The 13,992-nt window shown below is 37.6% G+C and overlaps 3 protein-coding genes across 9 annotated transcripts; 1 reads left to right on the top strand and 2 right to left on the bottom strand.

Moving 5' to 3' along the window:
• Positions 1 to 310: 310 nt before the first annotated feature.
• On the bottom strand, positions 311 to 3,930 carry LOC140781900 (protein SET DOMAIN GROUP 40). 2 transcript variants are annotated; one of them, XM_073128190.1, is made up of 7 exons: positions 3,827 to 3,930; positions 3,443 to 3,605; positions 3,196 to 3,343; positions 2,189 to 2,320; positions 1,961 to 2,101; positions 1,540 to 1,851; positions 311 to 961 (listed from the first exon to the last, which is right to left on the bottom strand). In XM_073128190.1, the coding sequence occupies exons 2-7, from the start codon at positions 3,571 to 3,573 to the stop codon at positions 344 to 346; spliced, it is 1,482 nt and encodes a 493-aa protein (XP_072984291.1). In that variant the 5' UTR covers positions 3,574 to 3,605; positions 3,827 to 3,930; the 3' UTR covers positions 311 to 343. The 2 variants fall into 2 exon arrangements, with proteins under 2 accessions (XP_072984291.1, XP_072984290.1); XM_073128189.1 differs by lacking the exon at positions 3,827 to 3,930 and having other exon boundaries at positions 3,443 to 3,692.
• Positions 3,799 to 8,765, bottom strand: LOC140781901 (uncharacterized). Of its 2 annotated transcripts, XR_012107765.1 has the most exons (8): positions 8,395 to 8,725; positions 7,787 to 7,833; positions 6,662 to 6,818; positions 6,340 to 6,535; positions 5,137 to 5,266; positions 4,821 to 4,991; positions 4,171 to 4,404; positions 3,799 to 4,081 (listed from the first exon to the last, which is right to left on the bottom strand). XR_012107765.1 is itself a non-coding variant. In XM_073128191.1 (7 exons), exons 1-7 carry the CDS (start codon positions 8,621 to 8,623, stop codon positions 4,249 to 4,251), a joined length of 1,086 nt encoding a protein of 361 aa, XP_072984292.1. In that variant the 5' UTR covers positions 8,624 to 8,765; the 3' UTR covers positions 3,799 to 4,248. The 2 variants fall into 2 exon arrangements, 1 of the variants encoding a protein (XP_072984292.1); XM_073128191.1 differs by having other exon boundaries at positions 3,799 to 4,404; positions 8,395 to 8,765.
• A 642-nt stretch (positions 8,766 to 9,407) lies between these two features.
• On the top strand, positions 9,408 to 13,951 carry LOC140782814 (glutamate receptor 3.1-like). 5 transcript variants are annotated; one of them, XM_073129602.1, is made up of 8 exons: positions 9,408 to 9,665; positions 10,000 to 10,302; positions 10,379 to 11,038; positions 11,336 to 11,727; positions 11,855 to 12,132; positions 12,439 to 12,470; positions 12,562 to 12,968; positions 13,297 to 13,951. In XM_073129602.1, exons 2-8 carry the CDS (start codon positions 10,044 to 10,046, stop codon positions 13,717 to 13,719), a joined length of 2,451 nt encoding a protein of 816 aa, XP_072985703.1. In that variant the 5' UTR covers positions 9,408 to 9,665; positions 10,000 to 10,043; the 3' UTR covers positions 13,720 to 13,951. The 5 variants fall into 5 exon arrangements, with proteins under 5 accessions (XP_072985703.1, XP_072985700.1, XP_072985702.1 ...); XM_073129603.1 differs by having other exon boundaries at positions 9,658 to 9,857; XM_073129599.1 differs by having other exon boundaries at positions 9,409 to 9,665; positions 10,379 to 11,727.
• Positions 13,952 to 13,992: the final 41 nt, after the last annotated feature.

Consider the following 13,992-nt stretch of genomic DNA (forward strand, 5'->3'; position numbering starts at 1 on the left):
ATTTAAAATGATTTAGAGATCAAAGAAGATCTATATAATAAACAAAGTTTTTGTCCACAGCCAGCATAATTATTATGGATTCTGTCACATTCATATTAGATCAATTTTGTCTTAATCATTGTCTTTCCGATGACATTCAACATTTAAAATAAATTATTGCAACACAAAAAGTTGATTTGGCATCATTTACTGTGCAAAAAGTTGTTACATGAAAGGATCAAATCAGTGCAAATTACAGCAACAATGTTGTCAGTCATTCTTTTAAAACAATGCAGAAATAAATTAACCAGAATCTGGATCGAGTACTGAATTGAATCTATAATCCAAATTGAGATATTTCGTATTAAGAAATTTTATCAATTACATCTTTACAGTAGCATACACACTTAAACAGAGTCTTCTTGTAATTGCATCTCCACTCAACTGCCAGTATCCATCTTTCTAGTGATTTCTGAACCCTTATTGGTAGCTCACTATGAGAAACAGCTTCGAGTTGTAATCCATGTGCTTGAAAGAATCTTCCAAGCTCTTCTTTATGAGATAAAAGATCTGCAAGGTTTATGCAAGTAGCATGGCTCTTAAATGTGTCTAATATGGTCAGCAACTTGTTGTCAGCCTTAATAGTCGTGGGCAATCTTCCCAGTATTCCAAAACACTTTTTCGCTAACCAGTTCATAATCACCAATTCATTTTCAACTGAAATTGAAGATCCTGAATGAACCAGATGCCCAACCGACCTGCGCTTGTTCGCTGGTGTAGCCCATAGGCGTAAAGCGCATAGCAACGCAAATGAAGGGCTTCCATCTGGTTGAATATACATGGATTCTCCAGGCCACGTACTCATTGAGCATATATCTGTATCTAATTGAATGAAGGCCTTCTCATTTGGGTTGTCGCTCAGAAAAAAACCGTAATGCTCTAGAAGATCTAAATTAGTATATGTTCCATAACCTAGAAGAACCTGTAAAGAATAACAGAATGGTCAGATGTTGGAAAATAAAATTGAACTATTGCTTTAACCAAATCAAATATCGTTAGCAACTATCACCCTCAATACTAGAGTTCTTTTAATAACAAGCACCTGAGAGCAATTACATGGTTTGGAAAAAACCTTAAAGACCCAAGATTTATGTATAAAACGTATTCCATGATTCAACATATTAGCTTCTGCTAATAATTTGCGGTTTATGTATTTCAAAAGCTCTAGAGCTTCAGTTATAGTGACTAATTATTAGAAGAGCAGAAAAGGAGCAGATAAAGGATCCAAAATCTGGAGCTCTGACCATGGCATGTAATGGGACATGACATTAGAACATTTTTAAATGTGTCATGCTGTTTCATCATTCTCCATCCTTCCTTTTCTTTTTTATCATTCTTACTTGGGTCCCTGGTGCAAGAACATAAGTCTAAACTGAAAATCTAATAGAGATCTTGCAACTATGACATAATTTACAGTGGGTTGAACAAAATTTCCTCTATACTACTAGACATAAACCAAATCAAAATGAGCTAACTCAGCTTTAACCACGTGAAAAGTACCTGTTCTCCTTTTCTGTATCCTTTTCGGGCATAAAAGCAATACGAAGCAGTATCTTCGTCATATCCACCATCTGTCAACCTTTGTGAGGAATTATCAGTCTCCTCAGCATCCAACTTCTTAGTGGCATGCTTGCAATCCTCAAAATAACTGGTGTTTGAGTTATAAGATTCTTCTATAAGTTCTAGCTCCACAAGGGAGGATTCGTTGATGTCCTCATACATCACATGAGGCGCGGCATAATTAAATAGATCGCCCACAGGACATAAGCAGCCAGCATTGTCCCATGGTATATGTAATGTGCGAGAAGACACCTTCCAACAAAAGATGGATCATAGATGTGAGACCATCAAGAAGAACTTTTGTTACACAAAATGATCCAAAAGCAAAAGCAAGCAGAACTGTATACAAGAATTATCTCACAGTTGCTGAAGCCCAAAGCCAAGACTTGAATTTTAAAAGTTGAGGATTGAAGTCCATTTCTTTCATGAGTGGAATAGCTTCTTCCCAATCCGATTTTGCTCTATGAACAGCCTTCTCTGCAACCCAGATGACATCTTCAACCTGACTTTCAGATTAATGAGCTTGAAAGATGTTCCATGGAATGCGAAGAACAGATAGGACCTAATAGCATAGTTGATCAAACTTTACTTGCAAAGATTCAATTTCAATGTTGGTGAAGTTTGCTAATATATTGTAATCCTGGGGCAACTGCAACAAGTATGGATACCACTTAGAAGTTTTCCCTTTTCCCACCTCAGCCAATAAGCATACAATCAGCACCTGTGCAGTAACCCCAAAATTAGTTTTCCCAGAAAATATTACGCATGTCTTTCGCATTATATTTATATAAATATAGAAATAGATCAATGGTTATTCACATAAATGGATTAAAGATCACTTCTCAAGGTAAATAAAATACTACTCATCTCTAAGGAATGAAACAGAAGAGGTCTACCTGTATACTTACCTTCTGAAGTAGAACTAATGTACTCAATCCTTCAGTTCTTGCATACATAATGAGAAATCAAACACTGAGATCTTATGAAACTGGAAAATCTGAAAATTATGCATGTTATAAACGTCACTCTCTCAAAAGTCCTTTGCAAAGGCATTGACATAGAACTAATGGATGATTAAAGGCTAAAAGCAAGGTTTTACTTCTTGCTTCTTTGCACGATCATCTTGTGGCAGTTATATACTTCAGTTAACTTAAAAACAGCCAGACTTAGTCTTCAGATGAAGGGGAACTACAATTATATTCGTTAAAGTGTAGCAAAATAAAATAAAATAATCAAGATACAGATTGGTGGTTTTACTAGAAAAAAAAAAGTAAAAAGCAGACAATCATACTTGTGGAAGGTTAGAGGATTTCAAGAAATCCGCCGTAGTATCCTGCCCTCAAAAATTTCTTGTTCTTGTCCTGACTCACTTTAAATTCAAAGATTTCCAATCTATACATTGTATACTTAGAACTACTCAGAACTACTCAGGACATTCCACCAAGTTTAATTCAGGCATTCCTACAAACAGACAGCTAAAACAAAACTGCTTACAATCTTACCCGAAGGTTGGTCAGAATCATGGAATCCATTATAAGATGTCCAAACCCAAACACCCAAAGAACCAAAGCAAGAAAATAAACGAGCGCAACCTACCTGTGTGGACGATAGACTAGGGTGCTTGCTCACGCAAGACGCGATCTTTTCATCACCCAACACGCTGTCACTCGTCAACAGCGCAGCCCTCGGAACTCTTAGCACTAACTCCCCCTTCCTGAGGTCGCGAGCAGCGGCCAAACCCCTTCTGTGCTTAGATCGATACAGCAAACGCATGGATAGAATTGGAGAGAGAGAGAGAGAGAGAGAAGAGTAAGAGTAAGGTTTAGTGTTAGGGTTTGCTTACCCTCCGGCTTGGGGGAAGTGGGAAACGACGAGGGAGTGACCGAGGCAAGAGGAAGGAGGAGAACGAGGGGTTGAAGAAGGTGGTGAGTCCGAGATGCCCAACTCCGCCCCCCATCTCAGAAGCGCTTCCATGGCGATGCTTTCTCTGTTGCCTCTTCTACGGTCTACGTAGGAGGAGTGGGTTAGAGAAGAAGAAGTGGAGAATTGCATAAAAGGCCTCCGTTCTTGAAATAATCATCTTTTGTGAAGTATTTGGAGGAAAAACTTTAATTAATAATATTTCCATGTGCATATTAATTCATTTTTTGTGAATACTCTTCAGCCTTTTCATAAAGAAAAATGTTATCAGATCAAAGGTAACATCAAAATTTTCAAATGCACATACTTAAGACTAGAAATTGATCCGAGTACAATTTGCAACGAGCGAGAGGAAATTAGAAATGTACAGTGACACAGCAAGCACATCACCCAACAGATCCAAAATGAAAGTAATTGCTCTAGTGCCCAACCCATGTCACTTATTTATAATTTTTTTTTTCAGAATCCGTATCATTTAGATCACTGGTACAGTGAATGAAAAGTCCTGCCGTCTGCTTTGCACTTTGCTTTGGATCATAAAAGGATGATTCATCCTGTTATCCTGTCAACATATGGAAACAAATGTAACCAAGAGATTGATCAAGTTCTTGGTCAGCACAAGGAATTTGAAAGATCGCCCCCGAACTTCACCGGAATTGATTGCAGTAGTATCTCTATGCAGTCTGAAACTGAAGGAGATTGATGTGCAAACAGAAACTTTTATCGCATTTAACTTCTTTTACTTGTCTTTGAATCAGCCACCAGGGACCTTACGCTGAGACGAGGCTTGGTGGAGACAAGTTCGACGGGAAGAACAGACACTCCAACCACTAATGATCCAAGGGGAACCCTTGAAAGTGGCAGTAGTTCTACAAGCACTGCTACCTGAACATTGTTAATTGAAATCAATACCATATGCATTTTCATTGAAACCATGAATGCTCATAAAACAAGCCAATTCCACACCAATAAAACTGACTGAAGAATCCTCTCCTGAATTAGTATGTATAAACTAATTAAACCAATTACAAGATACATAAAACATAATGAGAAAGCTTATCAGATGGCAAATTGCTGTTGCAAACCCCTCAAAGCTCTCGGTAGTTGGAGACAAATATTGTATGCAACAGGTAGCACTACCAAATGAATCGATGCTTAAGTTGTGTAATTTACTGTGCGCAATCTTGTGTTAAAAATTCTCATATTTTCTGATAAGAATTACATTAGTGGTACTATTCCAAAAATCAACCATTCTTCAGGATTGGAAGCAAATAATTGAACAGAGTAGAAATCATTTTTACCTCGGGGGAATTTAGATCCACAATCGCATTTTTGGCAACGCTTTTAATGGCTCCAGCTACAACACCGAAGCAATGGCCTCGATCCATCAAAGCAGTTTTGGTGCCTCCAGCGTTTTTCTTAGTTTTCAGCTCTGTCTCATCTATGCCTCTTCTGTTATAACCAACTGCAAACTAGAGTGGTGATTGAAATTATTAAACCAGCCAGAAGTATAGCATCTTATGGTGAAATAAACTATTCAATAAGAAAGAGAAATATGCCGCCAATGTAATGTTAAATAGTATCACAAACAGCAAAATAGTGAAAAGATGAATTTACCTTTATAGGTTTGTCTAGTTTGTCCTTGTCATCTCCCAAGAATTCTTTGAAAAGGTTTGCTACAACTAACTGTAGGTTTTCCTCCAACAAAATACAAGTTTCCTGAATGGGAAAAATACGATGGCACCATCTGTTCATGATAACGGATTCATGATTTAACAATTTAATCACATATAAAAATGGTCTAGTCAAACATTTCACTTTAACATCACTAGAAAGAGTCACTCCCATAAACATAATATGAAGGTTCCTCCAAGGGTATACTGAGCATAATCAATCTAGATTCAATCACAATTTTTATATCCATAAAATGGATAAAGTACCATAAAAGGAAGAATCATAGAATAAGCAGATGACGGAGAGAGTTGTCCTCATCTGAAGGGGAGTTACAAGATGAAAGAGACCATGTTAAGAAATGAGGATGGATAACACAAAAATTCATCATCATTTGGCAATATAGAATTATAGAGTGTACTCGAGAAGAAGCATAAAATAAGAACCATACAGTACAATGGCCTAGAAATGAGAATGTATATGTCTTAGTTCCAATGAGTTTGAGAAATAAATTATTCTCAGATAATGTAAAAGAGAATGTTATATCAATGGTTAAAAAAATAAATTCCTTCACCATCAAAATATAAGAACTTTGGTATCTTAGATACAAATCAGGCTCTTTCGAGTCATACCAAAATTTGAGTTTTCATATATTCGCCAAGTCTCAAGCAAGTAATAACATTGTCCTCTTCTAAAAGACTAATTATATTCTTCATGTTTTTCTAACTTCATGTTGCATATTTGTTCTGGTACATTGTTTTTCTGGCTATAACGCAAAATAGCCAACAGAATACACCATTTTGTATTTCTCTAGAAACTGCGGAAACAATTATATCATTGTACATATTACCATTATTTCTCTAATCTTTCTTGGCTTGTAAACCATTTTCAAATGAAGGTAAAGGTGTATGGTACAATTCAATTCCTGCTAGGTTTGGTGCTCTAACCATTAGCAATGACCAACTTTGTTAGCTGAATAGCTGTTGATTTATTTGTCATATCTCCCTCCATAGAGCAGTACCAATAAACAACGAAGAATAGAACGACAAAGAAACTGTTTCCAGTTGCTCTTTGCCAGAAAGGGACTCCAGTATAATGCCATAGCAGTTAATAATGTTAAGAGTGTTCATAAGAGAATATGCAACTTACTGTGGCGATTTTAATTTTCCAGATCCCAATGAACAAAACAAATTTGACAACATGCTGACGACATGATGAAACTCATTATTTGGAAATGTAAAGAGAAGTAGCCCACTCCTAGTTAGCTTCACTAGGGACAGACTTGATATCCCATTCGCATTCTCATTTGTATCAAAAGATAGTAAACTTGATTCTGCTGTTTTACCTGTTGACAAGCATATGAAAAGCAGAAAAAAGATTAAACATGATCTCATTAACAGGTTGAACAATGTTTGTCACCTCAAGCAATATTGAATAACTCACTTTCTAATACCCAAGAGTCCTTACTCACCAGAAGGCTCCAAAATATTGGTATTCTTATTCCTTTCTATAGCTCTAACACTATTGGCATCTACTACCGTGCTACACACTTTTCTTTTCCTTGCATCAACCTTTGTACCGCAAGAATCAAAGTTTTCAAGGTCGTTGCCACATGTATGGCTGACATACTGCCAAAAATATGCTGTTATCAGACATTCATAATAATAATAATTTGCATAAACAGAAAGTTTAAAATTGGAAAATCAATTGAAAGAATAAAGCCAAGTTAAAAGTGAACAGGCTAAGGAAACAAGTTGATGTCCTATCACTATCTGCTTACTGTCATGTTTCTGTTTGATGCTCCAAATAGTAATTAGTCAAGAAAAAATGAATATAATTTTCTATGGGAACCTCCCAAGAAACTGGATATGTAATGGATAAGGCTTTCACTGTAATGTAGCAGGTATGACTTAGATATTTCTAGTCTTCTACATTCTTGAAGAGTTCAAGTCAGTACTTGAGGACAAACACTAATACTTTTGGAAGTATCTTATTGTTATATGAGATATCATGTCTTACATCTCTTTATCTATTACGTTAATTACATGAAAAGACATTGAAATATGGTTCTGCAAAGAGACATGGATAGTACTTGAGATTTATGATGAATTTAAGCTTGATAGAGATATGCATCCAAATAAAGTTGAATAGTGGGAAGGATTTCACCAACCAACTTAAGATAATTGGGGATCAATTATCCTATGCAATAAGCAAAGACATAGAGAATTTGAATCATTCACCATTCATTGAACAATACTTGGAAAATGCAGACGAAAGAAGACATTATCAGCAAGCTAATAGGTAAATCATATGGATGAGAGAGTTAATATAACTAGTCAAATTCAGGGAATATAAAATTTAGTACTAATCTGCTAACATTTAACTGTTGGGTTCTCATACAATAATGTCATTGCATTTATTGGCAGTTGCCTATATCTATTTTCCCTATTAGTCCTCAATGAAACAAAAATTTAACAATCCAACCATTAGTCATTCGAGTTCTCATCCTTGTTTTCTAGGATGCTACCAATGCTTCACTGCACAACAAACAATAGCAAATACAATACACAAAAGAGGTAAAGAGTAGTTTATTGACCTCTTTAAGAAGGGAGAAAGCCTCCTTGGTGGCACTTTTCTCACGCTCTGGAAAGAACAGACACGCCCATGTCAATTTCTTATAACAATGACATCAAAGAAAATGGAAGAGAAAAGGGAAAAACTGACAGTACATCCAAATCATACTAATGCTGGAGCAGTGTGCAGGATCGTCATCATTTATGATTAAATAGCATGTTTACCTGCCAAATGCCACAAATCTAGATAATTACTACCAAGCGCAGTTGTCCATAGAGCCTCACTAGCCTCCTATGAATACGTGCCTGTCCTCATAGATAAAATATTTAATCTAATCATACTATTTCAATTTCCACTATCCAAACTACACAATCTGCGAAGCCCCTTATCAGCATATTAGATTTGAATAGAATTCAGGCTCAAATTTTCGGCACTTCATCACATCGTTCAAATGTACTGGTTTCCCATCACCTTCCTATCTAGATACTAAATCCCTTAATCTTTACTAGATGAATTGATTCACCCAAAGCATGGTATCCATCAAGAAGCGAAACTAATCGAAAACTCATAGCAATTCAAAACAGCGTTAAGAAATCTACGCCGCGAGGGGTTGCTCCGTAATCGACTCACTGATGGGGCAGGTGATGAGGAATCCAGAACGGGATCGCTCCAGGAGAGAGGAGGGAGCTCCGTAATCGTACCGAGGGAGGTTGATCACAGCGGCGTGCTGCTCCCATGGAGGCAGCAAACCCTTCGTCTTCTCCTCACCTGCAGCTTGGAGCTCCTCTCTCTCGAACTCGTCTCTCTCCTCTTCTTCAGGTGCTATCGCTGGTTGTTGCTTCTCCTCCGCCATGGACATTTCTCTCTCTCCCCCCTTTTTTTTTGAACCCTAGAGCTCTAAAATAGAGTGATTGCGCCGGCGGCGGCAACCAACAACCGTGAATTTCGCACGTGAAGGACTTTCGGCGGAGAATTTTTTGCGAAATAGACCCTCATATTTTGGGATATTTGCTCCTCCTCTATTCCACTATAATTATATTAGTAAAAATATATCAGGAATTTACGTGTGTATATATATATATTGAGGTCAATTCAGTTGTCAACCTCAGCCAGGTGATTAAATTGCGCGAATCTCGTAGCCTTTGTCCTTTAAATGGAGGTTAGCTCCCAATTTCAGTTAATTACTTTTATTTCTAATCTTTAATATAATGATATTTGAAATGGGTTTTAGAAAATTAAGTGTTTGATTATAGATCGAGCTAGGATTTCCAAGCAGGCATACATCCGGAGATCTCCAGTCCACTTACTTTTAATCAAATAATTATTATTATTTAATTAGATTTAGAAAGAAGTTTATTGATACTAACTTCGTTTTAGCATAATATTAGCTGATTTAAGAAAATCATTAGATCCAAAGCAGAGGGAGGCCGGAACGATCCGATGTCATGGTAAACATGGCAAATTTAAAAGTCGTGAGTGTTGTTCCGTTGACTCTGTGAGGAAAGCAAGGAGTCTCGGGAAAGAAAAGGCTATAAGTAGCAAGTAATTATGTATCCTAAACAAGGCTAATCATATTTACCGACCATCGACAAAATCTAAAATATCTCAATTATCCCAGGTGCTGTTTTATCTTTACCCGGTAAATTATTGCGAACCAACCAACCAAGAGATGAGGAGAAGTGAGAGAAGAGCATCCGTTCTACCAACCAAAACGGATGCCACTCGGTCGATTCACCGTCTCTACTTCCAAACCTTTTCCTTTTCTTATTATTGCGAACTAGATTCTTCTATCCCATTAATGTTTGGTTTCACGTCACATCCACATTTGAATAGTTGATCTCCTCAAGGTTCATGCGCTCAGGAAAAGCTATGCTATTGTGAATTTTGTTCTCCGAATCCATGTAAGTTTACTAATCTTCTTCTTTCCGACCTTAAACTATTTGTTGATTATCTGTACTTGCTCTCTTATTTTGGCAAAAGTTGGCTTTTGAGTCTTCTCCCACTTGCTACCCAATCCATACTCTGGTCAATTTCCAATTACCTTGTAAAACCCTTGCAAGTTGGGTTGCTCTTTTCTATGAGTAATTCTCAAGGTGGGTCTTTCAGTTGTTGCAGGACACTGTTAGGGTTCAAATTTTTTATGGGTATTTTAATCTTACTGCAAATTTCCTTTTGTGTTCTTGAATTGTTTGTAGTTTTTAATATCCTGTTGTTGGAATTTTGAATTGTTGGTAGCCTGTTATTGTCTTGAAGTAAAAGGAGAAGGATAAATTCCAGCCATGAAGCTGGTATTGCTTCTATTGTTGGGTCTCTGGTGCTATCTTCTTCCGAGTGGGCTCAGTGCCAATGTTTCCAGACCTGCAGCTGTAGACATTGGAGCTGTTTTCTCATTCAATTCGACTATTGGGAGAGTTGCAAAGGTCGCCATAGCCGCCGCAGTTGATGATGTTAACAATGATTCGAGTGTTCTTCACGGCACGAAGCTCGTTGTTGAGATGCAAGACTCGAACTGTAATGGCTTCATTGGGATTGTTGAAGGTACCAACTCAGATCTCACTGGTCTTTAATTAGAGCCATATTTGCTGAATCACATTAAGGTTTTCTTTTTTAATAGCTTTGCAGTTCATGGAGAAGGACATTGTTGCAATAATTGGTCCCCAATCTTCCGTTATAGCTCATGTCATCTCGCATGTTGCGAATGAGCTCCAAGTACCTCTCTTGTCCTTTGCCTCCACTGACCCAACACTATCTTCGCTTGAGTATCCTTTTTTCATCCGGGCTACACAAAGTGATCTTTTCCAAATGGCAGCTATAGCTGAACTAGTTGATTATTACCAATGGCAGCAATTAATAGCTATCTTTATTGATGATGATTATGGAAGAAATGGGGTAGCCTCTTTAGGCGATAAACTTGCAGAGAGGCGCTGTAAGATTTCTTACAAAGCTGCAATGAGACCTGGAGCCACTGAGAGTGACATCACAGATTTATTGGTTCAGGTGGCAATGATGGAGTCTCGGGTCATTGTTCTTCATGCATATCCAGATATTGGAATCACAGTTTTCTCCGTCGCAAAGTATCTGGGAATGATATCGAACGGATATGTCTGGATAGCAACGGATTGGCTTAGTTCCTTTTTAGATTCATCACCTCACCTTGCTACAGGATCTATGGACACAATGCAGGGAGTTCTTGCATTGCGTCAGCACACAGCTGATTCCAAAAGGAAGAGCACATTAGCTTCTAACTGGAGAAAATTAGCTGAGAAAGAGACTGGTGAGAATTTTCAGCTTAGTTCATATGGTTTATATGCTTATGATAGTGTGTGGATGATCGCTTATGCATTGGATGCCTTTTTCAGTAATGGTGGAAAGATTTTGTTTTCTAATGACACAAACTTGCTTCATACTAAGGGAGGGATATTAAATTTTGAAGCAATGAGTGTGTTTGATGGAGGGCAGCTTTTGCTAGATCAAATACATCGAGTTGATTTTGTCGGGGTAACTGGTCATGTCCAATTTGATTCTCAGGGGCAACTCATCCATCCTGCTTATGATATCCTTAACATTGTAGGAACTGGGTCACGGAAAATTGGGTACTGGTCAAACTATTCTGGTTTGTCGACTGTTTCACCTGAAACACTTTACACGAAACTGGCAAATCATTCAAGGGTAAATCAACAACTCTATAGTGTCATCTGGCCTGGAGAGACAATAACGAAACCTCGCGGATGGGTGTTTCCTAATAATGGGAGGCAGTTACGAATTGGAGTTCCCAATAGAGTTAGTTACCGGGAGTTTGTCTCAGAAGAACGGAATACAGGTATAATAAAGGGTTACTGCATAGATGTATTTTCTGCAGCTATTAACCTGCTGCCGTATCCTGTTCTTTATAAGTTCATACCTTTTGGCAATGGTCATGAGAATCCAAGCTATATGGAGCTTGTGGAAAAGATCATATCAGATGTGAGTATTATTTTTATTCATATGGTTGGAATGCAATATAACAGTAGAATGCTTTTGCATGTATGTCGAAGACAGTGAGTAGCTCGTTTTTATCTTTTCTGATTTTATAATGTTTTGCATGCTTTAGGAGTTTGATGCTGCTATTGGTGACATTGCTATTGTTACAAATCGAACAAAGGCTGTTGATTTTACACAACCATATATCGAGTCTGGGCTTGTGGTATTGGCCCCTGTCAATAGACGCAACTCCAATGTGTGGGCTTTCTTGCAGCCATTTACTGTGAAGCTGTGGTGTGTCACAGGGCTTTTCTTTCTTGTTATAGGAGCAGTGGTTTGGATTCTCGAGCATAGAATCAATGATGAATTCCGTGGACCTCCAAAGAAACAGCTGACCACTGTATTCTGGTGAGTTTTAGAAGGAAAGTTTAATATTAATCTGATGTATTATGCAAAGTAAGATGAACTTAGCTTGAAGATAGAAAAACAAAATTTCTACTGGTTCAACAGGTCACTATAGGTCATCTGACTAATTTTATTAATCTGAAATTTGTGATGCATTATAGATTTTATGTCATGCTTTGATTGATGCTGAGTATTTTGGTACTGTAAACTTCTGTACACATCAAAAGTTCTTATTTAAAAGTATCATTATATTTGATATCTTTCCAGAAATTACGGTACCTGATTTTCTTGAATATCTTCTCTTTGCAGGTTTAGTCTCTCAACTTTGTTCTTTTCCCACAGTAAGTGAAGTTAAACTACTCTATGACTTTTTATGGCGGCGCAATAGAAAGTTTGAGCCTGACTGATGCATGTCTTTCTTTTATTGCTCAGAAGAGAATCCTGTGAGCAGTCTCGGGCGTGCAGTGCTTATAGTATGGCTCTTTGTAGTTTTAATCATTCAGTCCAGCTACACAGCTAATCTGACTTCAATTCTTACTGTACAACAACTCTCATCTCCTATCAAGGGAATTGATAGCCTAATATCTAGTGATGAGCCAATTGGATTTCAAGTTGGTTCATTCACTGAAAATTATCTTGTTGAAGAGCTTGGCATTTCGAGATCCAGACTTAGAGCCCTCGGTACGCCAGAAGAATATGCTACAGCCCTCGAACTTGGCCCTAGCAATGGCGGAGTTGCTGCTGTAGTGGACGAGCGTCCATACGTCGAGCTTTTTCTATCAACCCATTGCAAATTTGCAATTGTGGGCTCAGAATTCACCAAAAGCGGCTGGGGATTTGTGAGTACACATACACAGTTATTTTATTTCTCTACACTGTTCTTCTTAGATCCTTGCACAATGATTTGCTATATCTTTTAAAGAGAATTCATATGCACTCAATTTTTCATTTTTCCTGAATGCAAAGCACTTTGTACTGGTAACACTCCACATTTAAATGTGTAAAGTCTTTTTTTTCCCAGAAGAATTCATATCCCTTTTTCTAGATTTCATATGTTTCAATTCAGACCATACATTGCAGTACTCCTTCACCAACTCTATTGGCATCTACTTACTCATGCAGTGTAATTATTAATTATACTTCCACATTTTGATCAATTCATTTCAGGCTTTCCCGCGAGATTCTCCCTTGGCCATCGATTTGTCTACCGCCATTCTTACGCTCTCAGAGAACGGTGATCTCCAAAGAATACATGACAAATGGCTGATAAGAAGCTCTTGCAGCTTGCAGAACAACGAACTGGAGTCTGACCAACTTCAGTTGAAAAGCTTCTGGGGCCTCTTTCTCATTTGTGGAATAGCTTGTGCTCTTGCACTCATCATATACTTCTTCCTTGTACTCCAGCAGTTCCGTAAGCACGTAACCGTGGAAGATATCGATTCTACGAGCAGCCAAGGAAACTCGCGGTCTGGTCGCAGCCTCCAGGCTTTCCTTTCTTTCGTTGACGAGAAGGAAGTAGATGCTAAAAACAAGTCGAAAAGAAAGCAAATGCAGCAAGAGTCATGCAAAAGCATTGATCTCAAATGTTAATTAATTTAGTGGCCTGCTCTATAATTGTATATAAGCGGGTGTCATGTATTTTTCTATCAATATGTTATATATATATATATATAAGTGCCCTCCAGTGGTATACCCTCTAAACTTATATCTGTATCACTCTTTCCCCTTGTAATTAGACTAATGTAAAACTGATAATTTTTTTTCATTCAAAGTTAGCAGAAAAAAATACAAAATATATCTTAGACCATAATAAATATTGAAATGTCAGCATTGCACTTCTTCTTTCATTCAATTTATTTATTG

Source organism: Typha latifolia, chromosome 2, assembly GCF_019914945.1.
Source record: "Typha latifolia isolate L0001 chromosome 2, TyphaL0001v2, whole genome shotgun sequence".
Taxonomy (NCBI): domain Eukaryota; kingdom Viridiplantae; phylum Streptophyta; class Magnoliopsida; order Poales; family Typhaceae; genus Typha; species Typha latifolia.

Coding starts and splice junctions, on each gene's coding strand:
- LOC140781900 (XM_073128189.1), bottom strand. CDS start 3,651: ATGCAATTCTCCACTTCTTCTTCTCTAACCCACTCCTCCTACGTAGAC. Junction 3,344..3,442: donor CACTTCCCCCAAGCCGGAGG/GTAAGCAAACCC, acceptor ATCTAAGCACAG/AAGGGGTTTGGCCGCTGCTC. Junction 1,852..1,960: donor GGCTTTGGGCTTCAGCAACT/GTGAGATAATTC, acceptor TTTTGTTGGAAG/GTGTCTTCTCGCACATTACA.
- LOC140781901 (XM_073128191.1), bottom strand. CDS start 8,623: ATGTCCATGGCGGAGGAGAAGCAACAACCAGCGATAGCACCTGAAGAA. Junction 5,267..6,339: donor GGAAAATTAAAATCGCCACA/GTAAGTTGCATA, acceptor TATCATGAACAG/ATGGTGCCATCGTATTTTTC. Junction 4,992..5,136: donor AACTAGACAAACCTATAAAG/GTAAATTCATCT, acceptor TCACCACTCTAG/TTTGCAGTTGGTTATAACAG.
- LOC140782814 (XM_073129599.1), top strand. CDS start 10,044: ATGAAGCTGGTATTGCTTCTATTGTTGGGTCTCTGGTGCTATCTTCTT. Junction 12,133..12,438: donor CAGCTGACCACTGTATTCTG/GTGAGTTTTAGA, acceptor TTCTCTTTGCAG/GTTTAGTCTCTCAACTTTGT. Junction 12,471..12,561: donor AACTTTGTTCTTTTCCCACA/GTAAGTGAAGTT, acceptor TTTATTGCTCAG/AAGAGAATCCTGTGAGCAGT.